The sequence below is a fragment of the Penicillium samsonianum genome (assembly GCF_028829775.1).
Source record: "Penicillium samsonianum strain IBT 33392 chromosome Unknown utg000006l_segment0_segment0, whole genome shotgun sequence".
Lineage (NCBI taxonomy): Eukaryota > Fungi > Ascomycota > Eurotiomycetes > Eurotiales > Aspergillaceae > Penicillium > Penicillium samsonianum.
This window is the reverse complement of record NW_026643264.1, coordinates 983,679-1,001,719: the sequence shown is the minus strand read 5'-3', so window position 1 is coordinate 1,001,719 and position 18,041 is coordinate 983,679. Positions and strand designations below refer to the sequence as shown.

The 18,041-nt window shown below is 45.1% G+C and overlaps 5 protein-coding genes across 5 annotated transcripts; 2 read left to right on the top strand and 3 right to left on the bottom strand.

The window, feature by feature from the left end:
• Positions 1-2,272: 2,272 nt before the first annotated feature.
• Positions 2,273-2,850, top strand: N7471_010515 (uncharacterized protein; the record flags this gene model as incomplete). The annotated part of the gene is made up of 2 exons (XM_057283234.1): positions 2,273-2,296; positions 2,347-2,850. The coding sequence occupies 2 exons, from the start codon at positions 2,273-2,275 to the stop codon at positions 2,848-2,850; spliced, it is 528 nt and encodes a 175-aa protein (XP_057132213.1).
• Positions 2,851-3,933: 1,083 nt separating this feature from the next.
• N7471_010514 (uncharacterized protein) lies at positions 3,934-4,128 on the bottom strand (the record flags this gene model as incomplete). The annotated part of the gene is made up of 1 exon (XM_057283233.1): positions 3,934-4,128. The coding sequence occupies one exon, from the start codon at positions 4,126-4,128 to the stop codon at positions 3,934-3,936; it is 195 nt and encodes a 64-aa protein (XP_057132212.1).
• A 1,022-nt stretch (positions 4,129-5,150) lies between these two features.
• On the bottom strand, positions 5,151-5,605 carry N7471_010513 (uncharacterized protein; the record flags this gene model as incomplete). Its single annotated transcript, XM_057283232.1, has 2 exons — positions 5,151-5,352; positions 5,583-5,605. 2 exons carry the CDS (start codon positions 5,603-5,605, stop codon positions 5,151-5,153), a joined length of 225 nt encoding a protein of 74 aa, XP_057132211.1.
• An 888-nt stretch (positions 5,606-6,493) lies between these two features.
• On the bottom strand, positions 6,494-7,257 carry N7471_010512 (uncharacterized protein; the record flags this gene model as incomplete). The annotated part of the gene is made up of 2 exons (XM_057283231.1): positions 6,494-6,744; positions 6,795-7,257. 2 exons carry the CDS (start codon positions 7,255-7,257, stop codon positions 6,494-6,496), a joined length of 714 nt encoding a protein of 237 aa, XP_057132210.1.
• A 1,560-nt stretch (positions 7,258-8,817) lies between these two features.
• Positions 8,818-9,303, top strand: N7471_010511 (uncharacterized protein; the record flags this gene model as incomplete). The annotated part of the gene is made up of 1 exon (XM_057283230.1): positions 8,818-9,303. One exon carries the CDS (start codon positions 8,818-8,820, stop codon positions 9,301-9,303), a length of 486 nt encoding a protein of 161 aa, XP_057132209.1.
• Positions 9,304-18,041: the final 8,738 nt, after the last annotated feature.

The following is an 18,041-nucleotide window of genomic DNA, read 5'->3' as shown; positions in this document are numbered from 1 at the left end:
TATCCGGTGGGGATATGATTCTGTTGAAAGATTCGCGAGCTTTGGACGATTGCCTTTGCGAAAAGTTTGATAAACCGCTACTTCATCGAAAATCGTTATCTGGAAATTCACTCTCTGGTCGCCAACTAAGCTTAGATGCATTCTGGATGCATCTACGCGAGCAACCCAACAACACGATTGACGTTTACGACTATACTGTGGCAGACCCTTCTTCAAGAACACGAAGAATGGCAGTCCAGGAAGTTCTATCACATTGGGAGCTTCCTGAGCACGAACGCCATGCAATCAATCTTCTGGATATCGAGAACAGAATTGGTGACTTTTGTCCGACCGAAATAATAAGACACGATCTCTCTAGCAAATTGTCTCGCGCAATTCCAGACAACGTTGGAAAAACGGACTCGCAATGGAGAAACGATCGACGGGAATTCTTTCTGCTTAGCGGAGCAAACGCGATATTCTCCATCCACGTGGATAACGGAGCTCAGCTAACCTGGATTATGATCCTCGAAGGGCGGAAGATCTGGTACTTTCCACGCAAAGTGACGGATGATGCTGTTCGACTACTAGCCCTTGCAGGTTCTCAGTGGTCTCGCGGATATAAAGAAGGTTGGGCAAATGAACCAACCTAATGACGCCCTACATTTGCCGCCACGACCCAAATCACACTGCTATCTCAATAATGTCGTTCTCCATTCTCCTTCTCCATTGCTTGACCTTGTACCTTGTCTGATCCGAACATTGACACATGATGCGTAATCAAGGTTTGCTTCATACCTACCTCTGGTTATAAAGTTCCTAAAAAAGAACTCATATACTGATACGAAAAAAAGCTGGAGAAAGTAAGTACACACGGGTAAAAAGATCATGTCTCTACACAAAAGCTCGCATCTATGCTGAGAGCACGCTCAAATTTATGTGTCAATTCTTGAATTTCCTGTCAGTCGAGTAAGAATCTGAATATTCCTTGAGACTGAGCCAGCTATACGGGAAAGCGAAATATCGAACACAATTCTGTAAGTGAACCTATCCGAGAGACCCTCGGCCGGAAATCGGAGAAAGAGAATTCAATCTTCCACGCTCCAATAGCCAGATCAGAGTCGAAGATAGGCTGAAACATCTCCAGGATGGCTCTTTCAGCTAGGACAGTCCCCTCCACATTCCCGGTTATGGCGGTATAGCTGCGCATGTCATAAAATATATCACACCGAATAAGCACTTCTCTTTTGACCGCTAGAGTAATATGAATGAAGCCACCCATATCAGTTTCTTTGGGCCACTCTTCTAGAAGATGATCATACAATAATCGCCGAAAAAGCTGACCCAATTCGCCGTTCATTGCATAGTAGGTCGAATTTTCCATCATGACCAGGTAAATGTAGGCAGGTGAGAGTGCGTCGGTCTGAAGCTGACCATATCTCTCTCTACATGCTGCCAGGATACTGAGGCAAGGTGTCATAGAATGCCCTCTTGGGTCATTCAAGACTATTATTTCAGGCCTATCAGTATCGAAGTTGACAGGATGATAAGTTTACTCACTATGAGAAAAAGGTTGGAAGAGTGGTCGGAAGTCCATTGCGGGTGACTGAAAGGGACGCAATGTATGCAATGGACGGAACTGTACGAGGGATTTGAAGAGCTGAAGTTTGGGGAACGCTGTGGCACAAATAAAATATCCTTTCTAAGCAATGCACATTCTCGGGCACTCCGAGAATCCCCATGTGCAGGGGACCCCGGTACGGAAAGTCATTTCTTGGTAATTCGAAATGGCGCCAAACAAAATGCAATGGAGAAAATTATCCCTATAAGTGAGATAGGCATGCAGCCATCGTGAGTTCTCAAGCACTCAGTCAGTTATCCAATGAAAGGTGCATGTAATTGGTCTCCACAGTGGCCCTGAACTAGCATCGATCCGCTCCAGGCGAACACAGATAACACGCTATGAAGGGCTAGAAGTATTCCGGCTGCGCAATGGCGCTAAGTTTACATTACTTTTCAGTAAGACAGAAATTTCAACTTTTTGACAGGCTTCGTATTTGGAAGTGGGCCCTTGCTTTTAATAGGTCGGGACAGCCCCCTGTTAGCGTCTGTGATATGGCGATACTACTATTAGAAGACCCATGCCGCATCCAGGAAATACTCTCTTCTTATTCGTCCGTATTCTGGATCAAGGGACCAGGAGCATCTCGAGCATAGCACAAATATTGGACTAACCCATCTTACACCGGAACCATGCTCCAATATTCCAACAGAATTCCGAGCACCTGCTACCATGTCGTTAGATGAAGACTTCTATGTAAGACAATCAATTCTGGATTATCTGCAGTCATATGCTAAACTATGAAGTTTCCTTTCCCAAGAACCAGTTTCCGAGCCGCCGAAACGACTTTAATTGTTCAACAAGTGTGGTTTCTGGGCTCGAAATACCTCAAGCGCGCAATCAAACGACAGCACGAGCCCAATGACAGGACCACATTCTTGACATCTTCCTGCCAGGCACTCAGAAAGTATCCCTACTTGCCCTGGGGAAAACGCAGAGCCTTGGCCAAGAACAGACGGCTGAGGAACTATGCCCACCGTATGGCAGGTGAACTCGCTGTTCGTGATTTGGCTATGCTTTCCCTTCTCGCCTGGCATTTTAGCTCGAAAATGGTGCCTCTACCCCGGAGCCTTATTCAATTCTTCGCCGACCCTGACGAGCAATTTGACACAGTGTGCCAATCTATCCACCTCAGCTACACGAAAATGTGTGAACCGGACACGTTGGCAAGCTTTAAGGAAAGATTGAGGGGACTATTGGGGCAATTAGAATGGCACGTGATCCTAGGCGACGGGATCTTGTATACCTAGTTTGACCACATGTTCGCCTATCCGCATCATACTAGTCAATGAGAAATAATAAAGACAGGTATATATACAATTGCCTGTCCAACCCAACTTCAATCATTGAATCTTATACCACGCTTCCAACTGGTCTTTTACCACTTCCATTTCCTTTGCTCTTCTCCTGATCCCCACCTGTCAAAGATTGCCGCTAGATGAGCGGGACAAATTGAAAGCTTTCTGTCGGTATCTAGATTGCGATGTTAGTTTGCCGTCGGTCGACTAGTTTCTGCAACACTGTTGTTGATTTAGATCTTAATCACGGCCAACCGCATTGCGTCGATTATTTCTCTTTTTGCGACTGTTTTATCGTCAGTCTCAACACATAGGGCTTGCGTTTGGGTGAAAAGACTCACCACAATTGTCAAGTACAAACTCAACAGAGAAACATTTGTCGTATGAGCGGCGTCCTGGGCCCTCTCCCAAAGGAAGATCACTTTCATTTATTTGAAACCCGATAGGAATCCGGTAGCATCGAAGGAATTCCGGAAAATCCTCCTTCGTGATTAGACCAAGACCTTTGTGGATACCGTCCCCATTCCCTTCGCCTTCATCTCCTTCCACTCCCTTTCGACAATGACGGTAGCATGCCTTTGGATCTGAAAAGAGCTGAAAGCACCGCGGACAGATATATTCCAAGCCCGTTTTTACCAGAGCTTGCATCAAGATTGCGAGCCGCCTTTCCACGTCAGACATCTTGAAGCAAAGTGAATAGAAGCTAATAAATGAAGCTAGTTTGTTCCGAACGGGAAACAGAAGGCTGTCAGTTCGACGAAGTCTCAGACTTTATAGGTGAGGACCGGCTCGCCAACGCATCTCCACAGATCCAAAGTCTACTAGATGCAATTGCTGGATAGAACTAGCGGTGGGGACGCAAGTAGAATTTAATCAAGATTATAATATCAAAGCCTTCAGCCTCGACTGACGTGGCCCTTGGCTTAATTATCCTTCCAACATAGGTTCTAGTATACAGCCGCTCTGATTCATCGGCCATATAATTCAGATTAACTGCATGATGGCACTATCTAGGGTATGGAGAAGCTGGGCGAATCAGGAATAATTGAAAGCGTGGTCTTCAGGCAAGGGCTCGCTAACTCCTTTGGAGGCCTCGGCTTGCAGGAGATCACGTCCAATCGAAGATTTAATCAGCTCTGTCTGCGAGGCCCAATAGTGCTCAAACCACAACTCCTGCATAAGATCCTTTGTGCCCGGGATCTCCTCCGTTTTCCTGATTTCGCGCTGCATATGGTAAACATTGGTACTTCTGCTATCTACCAGTTGTCCAAGTATGCGTATGCGCAGATTACCGACATTGAAGTTCGAACTAGACTGTTGTTTCTATTTATTATCCGTTAGAGCCATGGATTGGAAGATGACTGAATGCAACAGTTCCGGGACACTCACTGCAAGCTCGTCAAGTTCTTCTGCAGAAATCAATTTGACCGAAGGTCCACGATGCGGTGCCGAACACTGATACACCACTTCTGGATCAATGGTTATTATGTTGCAGTCCAACTTATCAAAGAAGCATCCAAACCTTGAAGGCCTTCCTGTGACTGCTTCCTCGCCCTGCAGCATCCAAGGAGTTCGATAAAACGAGACCAGAGGGTATTTGATATACCCATATTTCGCACAAGTCTCTAGGTATTAGGATGAAAAAGATATAGAACCACGTAGGGAAACAGCACAACACTGAATTGAAGCATATGCGACGCCGAGACCGTAAATATATGCAAGATTATATACTCTTCGTACCAATGTCACATACACTATGCACTACCCCAGTTCTCATCATTAGCTACGATCGTCCTACAGGGGCTGGTTGCACCATCTTGTTTGTCGTATGGGGTCAGACTTTCAGAAGAATTTCTTTCTTGGAGGTCAAATCAAATTTTCGAGATAGGATTAGCTGGCACGTAGAAAGTCTAGACTTTAAAGATTATACTGCCATATTGGCGATCCTTGCGCAATTGTGATTGAATAGATCAGACTAGTGCTGGTGAATATTGTCATTAGCCATATAATTTTTGTTTGGCTGCATGGACGCAAATCTAGAACAGATCAAAGCTAATCATTCAGTCTCAGGTTCATTGCCACCAGATTGACCTTTACAAAGTGCAGTTTGCTTGACTTATCCTAGTTGCATCGATTGCATGTGACACGTCATGATGTGGATCAACCGCACGGTTTGTAATTCTAGAGCATGGAGCCAGGAAAATCAGAAACAGGCCATAATGTGATGATTCACAGCCACGATGACGGCCTATCTACTCCATCCACTCCATCCACTCCATCCACTCCATCCACTCCATCCACTCCATCCACTCCATCCACTCCATCCACTCCATCCACTCCATCCACTCCATCCACTCCATCCACTCCATCCACTCCATCCACTCCATCCGCTCGTTCTGCTCGTTCTGCTCGTGCTCTGCAGTTTCCGTGTCGAAAGACTTTGTAGTTGCCGCACTATTAGTTGCAATTTCGAGATATTCGTTGGTCCAATTAGGATATGAATCAGAATATGTGGTATGAACTATGGACACCCGTTGTTGACGCTCTATTTTCACATTCGGACCTTACTAGTTCACTTCTGCTACAACCAATGTCAGGCCTACCTACTGCTAAAGGAAAACTCTCATCAAGCCGGCCCAGAATTTGTGCAGTACATGTCCTCGTTATCAATATCACAATCAGACTATGAAAGTGAGCTCATCTGCATTGTTTTATTGAGGTGATTAGACATCATCATGTCGCTGCAAAGCCTTCGCTGCAAAGACCGGAGATTTACTATGAAGGTGGGTCGGAAGATTAGAATTGGCCGCAGTCCTAGGCTCTTGTAATATGACGTGGGGCAACCCCATCGGGCACCAACAGTTGTACCCCTCTGCGCGCCCGCGAAAATTTGCTTCGCGCTCATTTCGGCAGCACCGTAAAACTTCGGCCACGGACTTATCCATTTGTATAGGGCTACACCCTGTTATATGGACACGACTGAATCTGTAAGCCTTCAAATCAGATTTTACGATCAACGGCCCACCCTGGCATCTCGCGCCGACTTATCACCCGCACCAGAAGATTTCTTCAAATAGCCGATTCTTCATTTTCTCGTCCGGTTTCGTTCAGGTATCCGAAAACTTCTTATCTGGACCGAAGAGTGAGAGGCGTCGAGCAATATTATCTCTCTGTCAAGAGGTTGGGTTTTACATGCAACCAGGCTCGGTAACTCAGTACATATAAGTCAAACTGTGACCGTAAACTCACTCTAGACTCAACAGAAGTCAAAGAACCGGATCATGGCAGATGGCAGTATGGCAGACCTTGTTGATGGAAAAATGAATCCTAATGAGCCAGTATGTGCTACACCTCCACGGTGGTGTCGCTGAGCTAATATGAACTAAACAGACTATTTACGATGTGTGGAAGACAGCAGATGGGATATTCGAAGGAGAGCCCGTTTCAAAGACAATTACGTTTAAATTGAAACCCGGAGAAACAGAAGGATGGGTAAAAGTCACGGGTGGCGAGGAAGCATTCGCAACCAACAGCCCGAACACTTTTTCTGTTCCCCCAAACCATCGTTGCGAAGTGTTGGGTTGCATAGTCAAGTTCACTCGAGCTTGAGTTTCGTCATGTTGAATTTGTGTATCGAGTGCACTAGTCTGTCACGGTTGACCCTTATGGTGCATGAAGCATCTTGGTGCTGATTTGATGGGATGAATATAGTCACGCAGCCGGTGGTATCGCCTCCCTGTGCTCCTTCTTTGGCCCATTGTTCACTAGTAACGACTCCCTGTAGCATTTCGTTCATGAATATCTCGATGCTATCACGAGCAACAAGCGAGTAGGCTAATTGAATCTCTGTCATAGGTTAGTGGATATATTATCCAGAAAGTATTGAGTATGCTCACGCCTGGCTTCTGGTGCAGAAAACATGGATTTCATGAAGCTCAGGTAACGTCGCTCGGTAGCAAAGCCCTGTTCAGCTGCCGTGGACTCGAAGAATCTTTGTGCTTTCGCGTTGAGCTGAAACTGAAAAGTGACGTAGGTTTCAAGGCTCATCAATGAATTTAACACCAACTGGAACGCAGGCGAAATACAGACAGTGGGTGGGACGACCAGTACCACAGCAAGAAAGAGATGGTTGCTTGCGTCCTGAATCATACTGTAGATGTATCGAGAACGAGATTGTCGGGACTTTGTTGCGGACACCGCAGGAATGATCTCGTGCGGTCGCCAAACGAAGGGTAGACGAGCTCTTAGAAGCTCCCGGTCTTCGAAGGTGAGTCCTTGTAACTGAAATTGTGTAATCTTATTGTTGATTTGTTGGCTGAGTTGCTGGGCCCGGTCCCCAGCATCCAGAGACGGTGGCATTTTGAACGAAGTGGAATGGATGGGATGGAATGGATGGAGGGGATGGAGGGAATGGAGGGGATGGAGGGAATGGAGAGGATGGAGGGAATGGAGAGGATGGAGGGAATGGAGGGAATGGATGGAGGAAAAGGGGGGAAAATTCTTCCCATTGGCTGGCACATGCTTTGGTAAGCGGTTCACGTCATAAGGCAAGGGTCCAGGGACATACCTTGGCTCTGTGTTTATTGGCTGCAAGTGAGGGGCGCATTATCGTCCTAGTGCGGCGAGAACATTAGCTGAATATATCCCCAATCACGGGCTCGCTTTCTGGAGACACTGGTGCTCTTGTCGCATTAGAGCATGCAATTTCACATGTACTAGTTCACAGGCTTTCTCTAGTAATCGCGAACAAATGGTACTTTGGTTTTCTCCGCGGGGCTGATCAAAGCCCTGGACCAATTATACTTGCCCGCGACCACCTTGGGTGCTCCGATAATAGTACTTACGACTGACTTGTGATAGACCAACTTATAGTCAAAGCGGACTGTGCACGTTTGGTAAAACGTATAAGACGAACATGTTGGAAGGGATCAGGATATGAGAAAATCGCAAACAATCATCCTCCCAGTAGTACTCAATACCATACGTATCCCTCGCCAGAAAGTTATAATTATCGGAAAAGGTTGGGCCCCTTTCTATTGATTTTAACGTCCAATACTAACGGCTCTACATGCTGCAGATGTGCAAGTGGAACGAAATGTTGTTCCGATGCGGGCATCTCGATCGATATGCTTTGGTCGAAAGACATACCCCGAACGCGACCTGTCAACCATCTACTCAAAGCCCGCGGCAGGAGATCACTCCAGTCATTGGCGAGAGCCTCTGTCCTGCGTGTAATTATCCATCTCCAGCTAGTAGTGACATGGTCCCTTAGGTGAGTGATACTGCAGATTCTTCCCTATTGCTCCCCGGATCACGAGCTTACTATGTGGGTGTCTCAGTTGCGGTTATTAGTCCCCTCAGCTCTGTGCTGCAGTTCGCCGTTGCCGCTGAAAACTTGATTGGAGGTTGATGAGGAGCCAACGGTTCGCAACACCGGCGCATCAGAACTTTGGGAAGCTCAATTAAACAAGATTCCACGAGGAGGCAAGGTGTGTCGGTCATATTCATCTTTCTACTCATTTTCAGTGGGGGGATTATATGCGAGTGGATGTATACCGGCTGTCGCACGCAGGAGGGTTATCACCGCTTCACGCTCGTTCAATAAACGTCTTTTTATACCTTTAGTCTACTGCTGTAAATGTAGTGTGTAATTTCTCAATTTCCAAACAAGGATGTTGAATATTTCGCAGATTGATACATCATACCGCTCGTATGGCAGGGTAAGAATTCTTCTAAGCTCAATGCATAAATTGGTGCGTAAACAACGGACAACTTGACTAATCTTCACCGCCTGCGTTGGTCCGTGCATAACGCCCTTTGTTATAAATGCACTTGAGACAGGGCAACACCTGAGACTCTTGTCAACTATTTCTTCTCACACGTGATCTTTCTGAAAGTGAAAGGCCGCCACTACGCTTCATGGAGAAAGTAAATCAGGCTGTGTCCGACGCCCTTGAAACGCATCGTTCAATCCGAATCCTGGGTGACCTGCCTACCGAAAAGCTGAACCACGAAGATTATCTGGCCTCGACGCGTGAATTAATCGAAAGCTTCGTCGATTCTTGGAAAGAAAAAGCGGATTTGCGGCTTTTGGCGGTGGAGGTTTGGCCGCGACACACCTACTTTGCACTCGATTTCAACAATGACGAGTACAATTATGACAACGCCCATACTCAAGTGGTAGTCATACCTGTCTACCTGCTTCGGCTGTCCAGGAAAAGCCATGCCTGGGCAATATTTCGACACAAGCCCCAAGACTCATCGCTCGCCAAAAGAATTGCGGACCTACATGAAGGCAATGGACAGAATCCCATTCCCTTCCTAGAAGACCACATCAAAGGCGTGACGCATTATGCCCCTCGGAATAGCAAAAGCCCTGTCGTTGCATCAGAGAACCCTACGTGAAAAAAGAGCCCACTTCCACACAATGATTTAGTATCTGAGATCCTCATTATCACTCGTAATGAGCTGATCAAAAGAATTGGATGACTATTATGGAGGGTTGGGAGAAAGACTCGACTATTTATCGCATATACGTGGATGTGTTTGCTTTGCCTCTTGGATGGTTAGTTAGTTTAGAGACTCACAAAAGGAACTTGAAGGATTCATATAGACGATGTCATTCAAATGAATATCCGGTCCCGAAACCCTGCAGAGATGGACTCAACAAGTAGCCAGACACTGTCGTCAGTCTATACAGATCAATTGAGCCTTGTACATACATGTAATAGAGGGGAGCATCTGACAAGCAATTAGGGGGTGTCCAAACTTTGGAGATGCCACTGTAGATCCAAACGAACGAGAGCTGCACATACAGTACTGTACCATATAATATACAATCCCTGCACCAAACGATCGTATTGTTGACGTCATAGCACTTAAGACTTCTTTTAATGGCAGATATAATAAAATGATATATGGTAAATCGAGTTAAGCTTGCTATTCACTTATATGAAGCTACATCAATCATGGGGTTTCCAAATCTTCAACCAATCTTGCAAAGCCTTCTGGTTCCAGGTATATCGTGCGATAGTCTGTTCCCAATCACTCTTTTTTGACGCTGCAGTCAAGGGAGGGTTCAAAGTAAATGCGATAGATATCTGTCGTGATCGCTGCATATGGCTAATTTTTCTATAAGGAAGCTTCTTTATCACAGGTTGATCTACCAGATGATGAGGTAGCAACTATTCAGCGCTCGCACTTTCAAAATCGGAAGTGCGCTTCTGGTAATGATATGGAACCTCATGCAACTATGTGGAACAAGCTTGGAGTTTTCACGGCGGCCGACAAGTTTCACATTTCGTGTTGCGAGATCTGGAATTATGAATTGGATCGAGGTACTATAAACGCAAGGAGATTTCCATTGATTGTGCAAGAAATCTTAGAGCTAGAAGCGCATGTACCATATATCCGCCCGCGTGTTAGATAAGCAGTAGAAAGAGATTCAGTAAAAGAAAAACTCTAAAAAGATATGGTGAGCAGAGGTAAGGTTACAGTAGCAACGTAACGGTGTTGAGACAGCTGAGACAGTGTACCTTTAACAACACCTATTAGAATATTCGCAACGGACGGTAAACGGTGGATGAACAGCAAACGGTCAAGAACAACCAGTCAAGAGCAACCGGTCAAGAACAGAGTAAGGGGACTTAACCGGCGGGCTGCCCAACAACACTTAACAAGCGAGACTTCTATCTACTGTGTCGAGTTAAGAGTTTTTTGAACGTCCGGGTAAAGCGAGCCTAGTTGTCCCGGCGAGCGGCATTGGTGAACTAATTGGTGGTCATGGATAACTTCGTCATAATTATTCCCAGCGAGCGTAAGTATCTCCCGCATTCTCCTTATCTCAGCTTCGGAATTCTCAGGCGGATCGTAACGACTCAAGATAGATCGAAAGGTGAGGTTTTGATAAAAGTGGTTAAATACTGTGCCAATAGCAGGTCAGCGAATCTGCCTTAACATGTCAATTGGGTTTCAATACCACCTTCTGCTTCTGGCCTGTGTCCTTGGGCCTCTGCCGTAGGCGACTGGAACTGCATTGCTTCTGACATCACCATTGAGGGTTGTTGAGCCTGCCCCAACATGCTATTCGAATTAGAGGAACACTTTGCTTCTTGTCACTAGCTAACACCCAGGTCAAGTACCGAAGTTTGGCTCTTCCTAGGGAGGTTCAAGGTTCTGCTCCTCGAAAGACGAGAAATTCGTCTTTCTCTTTCCGTGGACAAAAGTACGACCGGTCAAAGCTGCCTAGCCAAAAATACATATTCACTTTGTTCAGCACGGTCAACTTTATTCAGCACAATACGCTGTAGCAGGTTCCTGAATAATCAAGTATCGGCAATGCTAACTTGCAGATTGCACTTGCCTTTCCTCTCCCAGATTACTCGGCCATTTCACGTGCGACTATCTTAATAACCCCTGTGTCTCCAGCTCTTGTGAAATGCCCACAACTTAATGTGTTATAACGGATCGCGGTAATGTATCAACCTTCGGACAAATTTCGTAATTGCTTTTTTCAGGATACTAATCGGTCTTGATTCGTTACACGTGTGGTGACTCACCCCTGAAAGTGATAATTATTCCCAGCGAGCGTAAGTATCTCCCGCATTCTCCTTATCTCAGCTTCGGAATTCTCAGGCGGATCGTAACGACTCAAGATAGATCGAAAGGTGAGGTTTTGATAAAAGTGGTTAAACATTGTGCCGATAGCAGGTCAGCGAATCTGCCTTAATCGTGCCAAGCCCACCAACACCTACCGGTATTGGTGGGCTTCACCGGATAACAAATTTTCACCGGATCACAAATTCTTCATTTTTTATCAATTTTCTACCCATTTTATACCACAACACGATGTCAGAACAAAATGAAAATATTGAGATGAGAACTCTACAGGCCGCAGAAGCCTACTTCCAAAGCGATAAGCCTAATTTAGCTAAATTGGCGCGAGAATTCGCTATTCCCTACAACCGACTACGCGGGCGCGTTAGTGGACGGAAGTCCAATTCCACCATTGCTAGTCAAAGTAAGGCATTAAACCCGATGCAAGAAAAAGCATTGATATCCTGGATCCAAACACTACGCCATTCATATACTGCAAATACCGCCGATCTCATTGAGCGCTCTGCAAACCAGCTTTTAAAAGATGCTGGTTCCGATCGGCAGGTTGGCCGCAGCTGGGTATACCGATTCATCAATCGCCTACCCCTAGATATCCGATATATTAGCCCTAAACCTGCTGAAAAAGCAAGGGCTGATAGCGAGAATTATGGCGAATTACTCCTATGGTTTAATAGCTTTGAAAAGGTTATTAAACGATATGGATTTAAGAAAAATGAGATCTTCAATTGGGATGAAACCGGCTACCAAATTGGCCAGGGAAAGCGACAAAAGGTTATTGCTCCTACCGGAGCATATACAAATCCTACCGGTGGTCAAAATGAATCAATTACTGGCATTGAATATATTGCCGCCGATGGTTGGGTTATGCTACCATGGTTTCTACCTAAGGGTAGTTCCCAAATGGCAGAGTGGTATGAAAATATCACTATCCCCGATTTTCGAATTAAACCTACCCTTAATGGCTGGATTAATAACGAGACTGCATTTCAATGGCTTTGTTCATTTCATCATGCTTCAATTTCTCACGTCGACGAGGGTAGGCCAAGGCTTTTATTGATGGATAACCATGGTTCTCATACTACCATTGAATTTACTACCTTTTGTAAGGAGAAAAACATTATCCCATTTTACTTCCTACCCCATACAACCCATCTCTGTCAACCGCTAGATGGTCAGGCTTTTCAATGCTTAAAACATTACTTCCGTACCGCCAATAACGAAGTGATGATATGGGGTGGAAGTGTTGCTAGAAAGCGGGATTTTTTCAGGATGATCGCCAATATCCGGAAGCAAGCTTTTACTAGCAGAACCATCCAATCTTCATTTAAATCTAGGGGTATTTACCCCTTTGATCCGGAAGTCGTGCTTAGTCCTTTACGCCAAATACAAATCGAGAATGAAGGGTCCCCCCTTAGGATTTTCACGCCTTCTCCCCCCCCCAGATATCTCAAGCTCAGTCACCAATTCGCCGCCAGATACTATCGCCCGGGTTAATAAGCTTAATGCTAAGCTTATTAAAGATCTAGAGCGAGCTGAATCTATATCTGCGCAGGAAAAACGGCATATTCAACGGAGTATGGATGCAAATGCATATCTATCTCAGCAGCTTGATTTAGTAAAGAGATCTTTAAAGAAGTCTCAATACCACAAATCAGTAGCAGATATTCCAAGAAATGGGCAGTCGATTCTTGGAGCACGGAATTCAGTACTATCACCTATATGTGCCAATAGGATGATAAAAAAAGGGGCCGATGGCGATGCTAAGAAGCTCCAGAGGAAGCAAGCTAAGCAAGCCAAGGAATTGGAATTTGAACAGCAGGCCCAAAAGGCAAGGGATTTAGCTGAGGCTGAGCATGAAGCATCAATGGCGGCAAGAGATAGTAATGGTGGAAGTTGGTATATAGATAGTCATGGTGGTTATTTGTAAATAGTGGTTTAATGCATTTTTAATGGAAGAATTTGTGATCCGGTGAAAATTTGTTATCCGGTGAAGCCCACCAATACCGGTAGGTGTTGGTGGGCTTGGCACGATTAACATGTCAATTGAGTTTCAATACCACCTTCTGCTTCTGGCCTGTGTCCTTGGGCTTCTGCCGTAGGCGACTGAACCTGCATTGCTTCTGAAATGGTAGATATATAATTAAGATGGTTCAGATGATTCTTAGATGAGTAGAGACGGCACCTGAGATATTGCTCTCGGGCTTATAGCCTGTTGTTGTTCAGAGGTCTCTCCTATAACGAAGTTCCCAGTAATTCAATTGAAAGTATAATTCAGACCTTCAGATCAGCTACATGAAACTCATACCTGTAGAGGCTACGGGCTGTAGATGGAAACCCTTGGATTGCCTATAGTATCGAAAATTTCGCTCGATAATCCGGAGATTGGTTTACTACGCCCCGTTCTCGAAAAGCAGTTAGTGTTCAACCAACAACTTATGTATACTATGCCCAGTGTATCACTTTTGAATTGGCGAACTTGACCACTCTCCCTCAATTTAAGACTCCCCCTCAACTCACCTCTCTCCCACAACTCACCACTCTCGTTCTTTTCAAAACTCTCATTCAAGTTACCGTTAGACCTTGCCAACTCCCATGGGACTAAGAAAATTTTGGTCCCATATCCTGGTCCCATCTACTCCCATGGGACTAAAAAAATCCGGTCCCATTACCCTAGTAGTCCCATGGGGGTCCCATGGGAGTTATGGGACTCCCATATGGTCCCACGCTAGCATAATTTTGCCAAGGATTTCCTATTTCAGCTGCACAAAACTGCAAAGTAATCAGATAAAATACTGTTATTTACAGGCGTATGAGTGTCCCTACTTTCAATGTCTAACAATATGGTTTTTTTATATGACATAGTCCATAATAGAGTTAACAAATGACTCAAGTATATATCAAAAAGCATCCATCTTCAAAAAAAAAACTTCATATACTAGATTGTGGTGGCTTCTGGGCGCAAAGGAGATTTAAACATGGTATTAGAAGGAAGTGGTTGAGCAAAATATATATTTACAGAGAGGTACTACACTACATTTTCTACATATTATTTGGAAAGTACAAATTTGACAAAGATTTTAACAAATTATATTTAATTCCCGCACCATAAGAAACCTTACCTCTAAATTAGTTATATTCACTTTAGAATAACTATTCATACTACGTGGTTATTGAGTAATTTCGGGATAAAGAAGGCTCAAAAGTGAGAATTTTCCCCTTGAAGTTGTGGGGGATTGTAGATACCCCTAAATCTAATCAATTTCCCTTTTATATGGGAGTCCCGTCGAACAGACCAATAAGTAACATATAATAAGTGGGTACTAGCCTATTTGTGATGTATCTTCGCGCTATTACTCGTTTGAACTCTGCTAGTAGCCGAACGCGACTCTCGCGACTGTAAAGGTAGGTGTTAGAGATATGCTTTTTAAACCCTCTTCTAGTTCAACAGAATTGTTATTCTAGTATGTCGCAATAGAACTATATGCTGAGGCTGGCCCGTCATCCCAGATCACATTGTCCCACGCCGGAATTCCTCCGCCTTCTTCAGTCTATAGCATTGGCATTATTGATGACCCCCTTACGCCAGATCATTCAATTAGCCAGCAGCCAATCTATAGCGGACCAGAATCCTCAATCCTCCAAATAGAGCCGAATCCGATTCCTCCAAATCTCCGCCGTATCGGTCCTAAACATCAAAAGTTCTGGGTTCTTTGGACTACAATGAATAAGACCGACTTCATTGAGTGGTGGCGCCATACGGCAGGTGCTCACCCACACCCTCCGCTTCATAAAGTGAACTTTGAAGCAAGGTATACCTCTGCTGCTTGGGAGCACTTTGACCAAGTAGCACACTTTCAAACTGGGAAACCAATGGCACTCTGTCGGAGGTGTGGAAAAGCGCTCTCGCACCCATCCTCGACATTAAATGGTTCGAAGTCACTCGCTGCACATTTATCTAGCCGCGCATGTGTAGTTGCCTCGAAAAAGGCTTCAACACAACAGGATATACAGCAATCGCTCGAACTTGCGGTATTATATACGTCCGATTCTACATTCTATCGATTTGATACTAATATCTATATTACATTTAGTCTACTCGTACGCCTACCCGAAAAGTCTTTGACCAACAACGATTTGAAAGAGCCCAAGTCAAATTTATAGCGAACTCACGCCTTCCATTTCAGATCCTCCGGCATAAAGACTTTGAAGATCTAATTACAGAGGCTCAGCTTTCTCAACAAAAGCTCACCCTTCTATCACCAAAGACCGCGCGGCGTCGGCTCCAGTCAATCGTCCATATAGAGCAGCAAAAGCTCCTTTCTCTTCTCCCAGCCGGAGCGAAGCTATCAATTGCCCTTGATTGTTGGACCTCACCCTTCCAACAGGCATTCATGGCAATCACAGGCTATTTTGTGGATATCAATTGGGATTATCATGAGATACTTCTAGGTTTCATGCCAGTTCACGGCCAGCATACAGGCTCCTATATGGCAGACGTTCTCCTTGAGGTTCTTCAGCAACAGCAGATTACCAATCGAGTGATTGCGATTACTACAGACAATGCGTCAAATAATAAGACCTTGGTCGATAGTCTATGTGATTCAATCGAACGGTTGGAGCTTCCTAATTTCACTGAAATTGTACGGATTCCGTGTCTTGCTCATGTGATTCAATTGAGTCTGAAATATCTCCTTGGCCTAATGGAGGCTGATCCAAAAAACGATAAGACGGCAACAACATGGTCGGAAGAAAATGGGAGTGTTCTTCAACAGGCAAAGAGACAGAAGGGAGTAATTTATACGCTAGCTAAGGTAAAGTAACTAATGCCTTTAACAATTTTATCTAATACTAACTGCTACACTACTAGGTGCGGGCCTTCGCAGTTTTCATTAATGCCAGCCCACAGCGACGGGAGGCATTTCTGAATCTTCAAAGCGAAGAACCGAGGCTTGCCCCGATCCAGGATGTACGCACTCGGTGGAATTCAACATATCTTATGCTCCAGCGCGCCAATCGCCTTTCAGATAGCTACCAAAGATATTGCGCAGAGCATCAGCGCCCCGAATTCCGGCTTGGTAAAAGCGAATGGCGGCAGATCGAATACTTGCTCCATATCACAAAGCCTTTCTACAAATGGACGGTTGGCCTATCAAAGATTAAGGCGACAACAATCCATGATGTGTTCCGGGTCTACAACCGACTGTTTACCCATTTTGAGCAGGCCCAGGCCCGACTTCGGCGAAAGAAAGTGCCTTGGAAAAAGGCTATGCTTAAGGCTCTTGAGGCCGGAAGTAAGAAACTCTCGGTATACTATAAAGCAACTGAGCAAGCACATGGCAGCCTATATGCAATTGGTACAATTCTTGCACCCCAGCATAAGCTTGAATTCTTTAAAGGACCAGAGTGGGCAGGTGAAGTCGATAATATGGATTCCTCCTGGCATGACATATATGAAAAGTCTCTTCATAATCATTTGGAGGATTACTCAAAACGCCAGCCTGAAAAGCAAGTGCTTACAAAGGCAAAGTCCTCCTCGCATAGCACGGATGCAATGATGAGCCTCTTCGAGGAGGATCAACCAGAGCCACCACCGCAGCCGAAGACTGGGTGGCAAGAAGAACTTAAGGGATATTTTAATACTGGTATGTTTAGATGATCATGATTATAACTTAACTAAGCTAATTATATGTAGAACGGAGCGTAGTAAACCCATGCCATTTCTGGAAAGAGAATGAGTATAGATTTCCGACACTCGCAGCGGTTGCACGGGATGTCTTTTCTATCCCAGCTACTGGCGCCGGTGTTGAGCGCCTCTTTAGTACTGCTCGCGATATCTGCCATTATCGACGAGGCTCATTGAACGAAGTAACAATACAGTATTTGATGATGCTTCGTTGTTTATCCAAATTTGATATTGAAAGTGAGGAAACTGGGGAGGATTTCCAACCTGAGGCTACCTTAAATCAGGACGAAAGGACTGAGGGTGATGAGGTAAGGGAGGCGGAACTTCCTGAGTGTATACCAGAGGCAATTAGCGAGGGTGAGGACGGTGATAACTCAGATGAAGCAGGAGAGATTGTTACCGATCAGGAGGCCGCTGAGGAGTCAGATGATGATTCGGCACTACATCCATTGCCTGCTATCGATACTACAAGTCAGGCACGCCCCCAAAGAGATCGTAAGCGGCGTAGGGATGAAGATCTATACGAGTATACTAGATAGTTTAATCACAGGATACTATAATTACACTACTTTTTGACAGGAATTAATCCAGAATCATTCAATGCTACCTCCCACTGTAAGCTAAATACCCATTAATACAGGGCATTTCTGCATATCTTATGCAGGTCACGTTTTTCTACGTGTTTGCAGTGTTTACAGTCCCATGGGAGTCCCATCAAAGTCCCATGGGAGCGGACTGGCACCTCACTCCCATCTCTTGGCACTCCCATGGGACCATATGGGAGTCCCATCTACTCCCATGGGAGTGGTCCCATGGGACCAAATGATGGGAGTTGGCAAGGTCT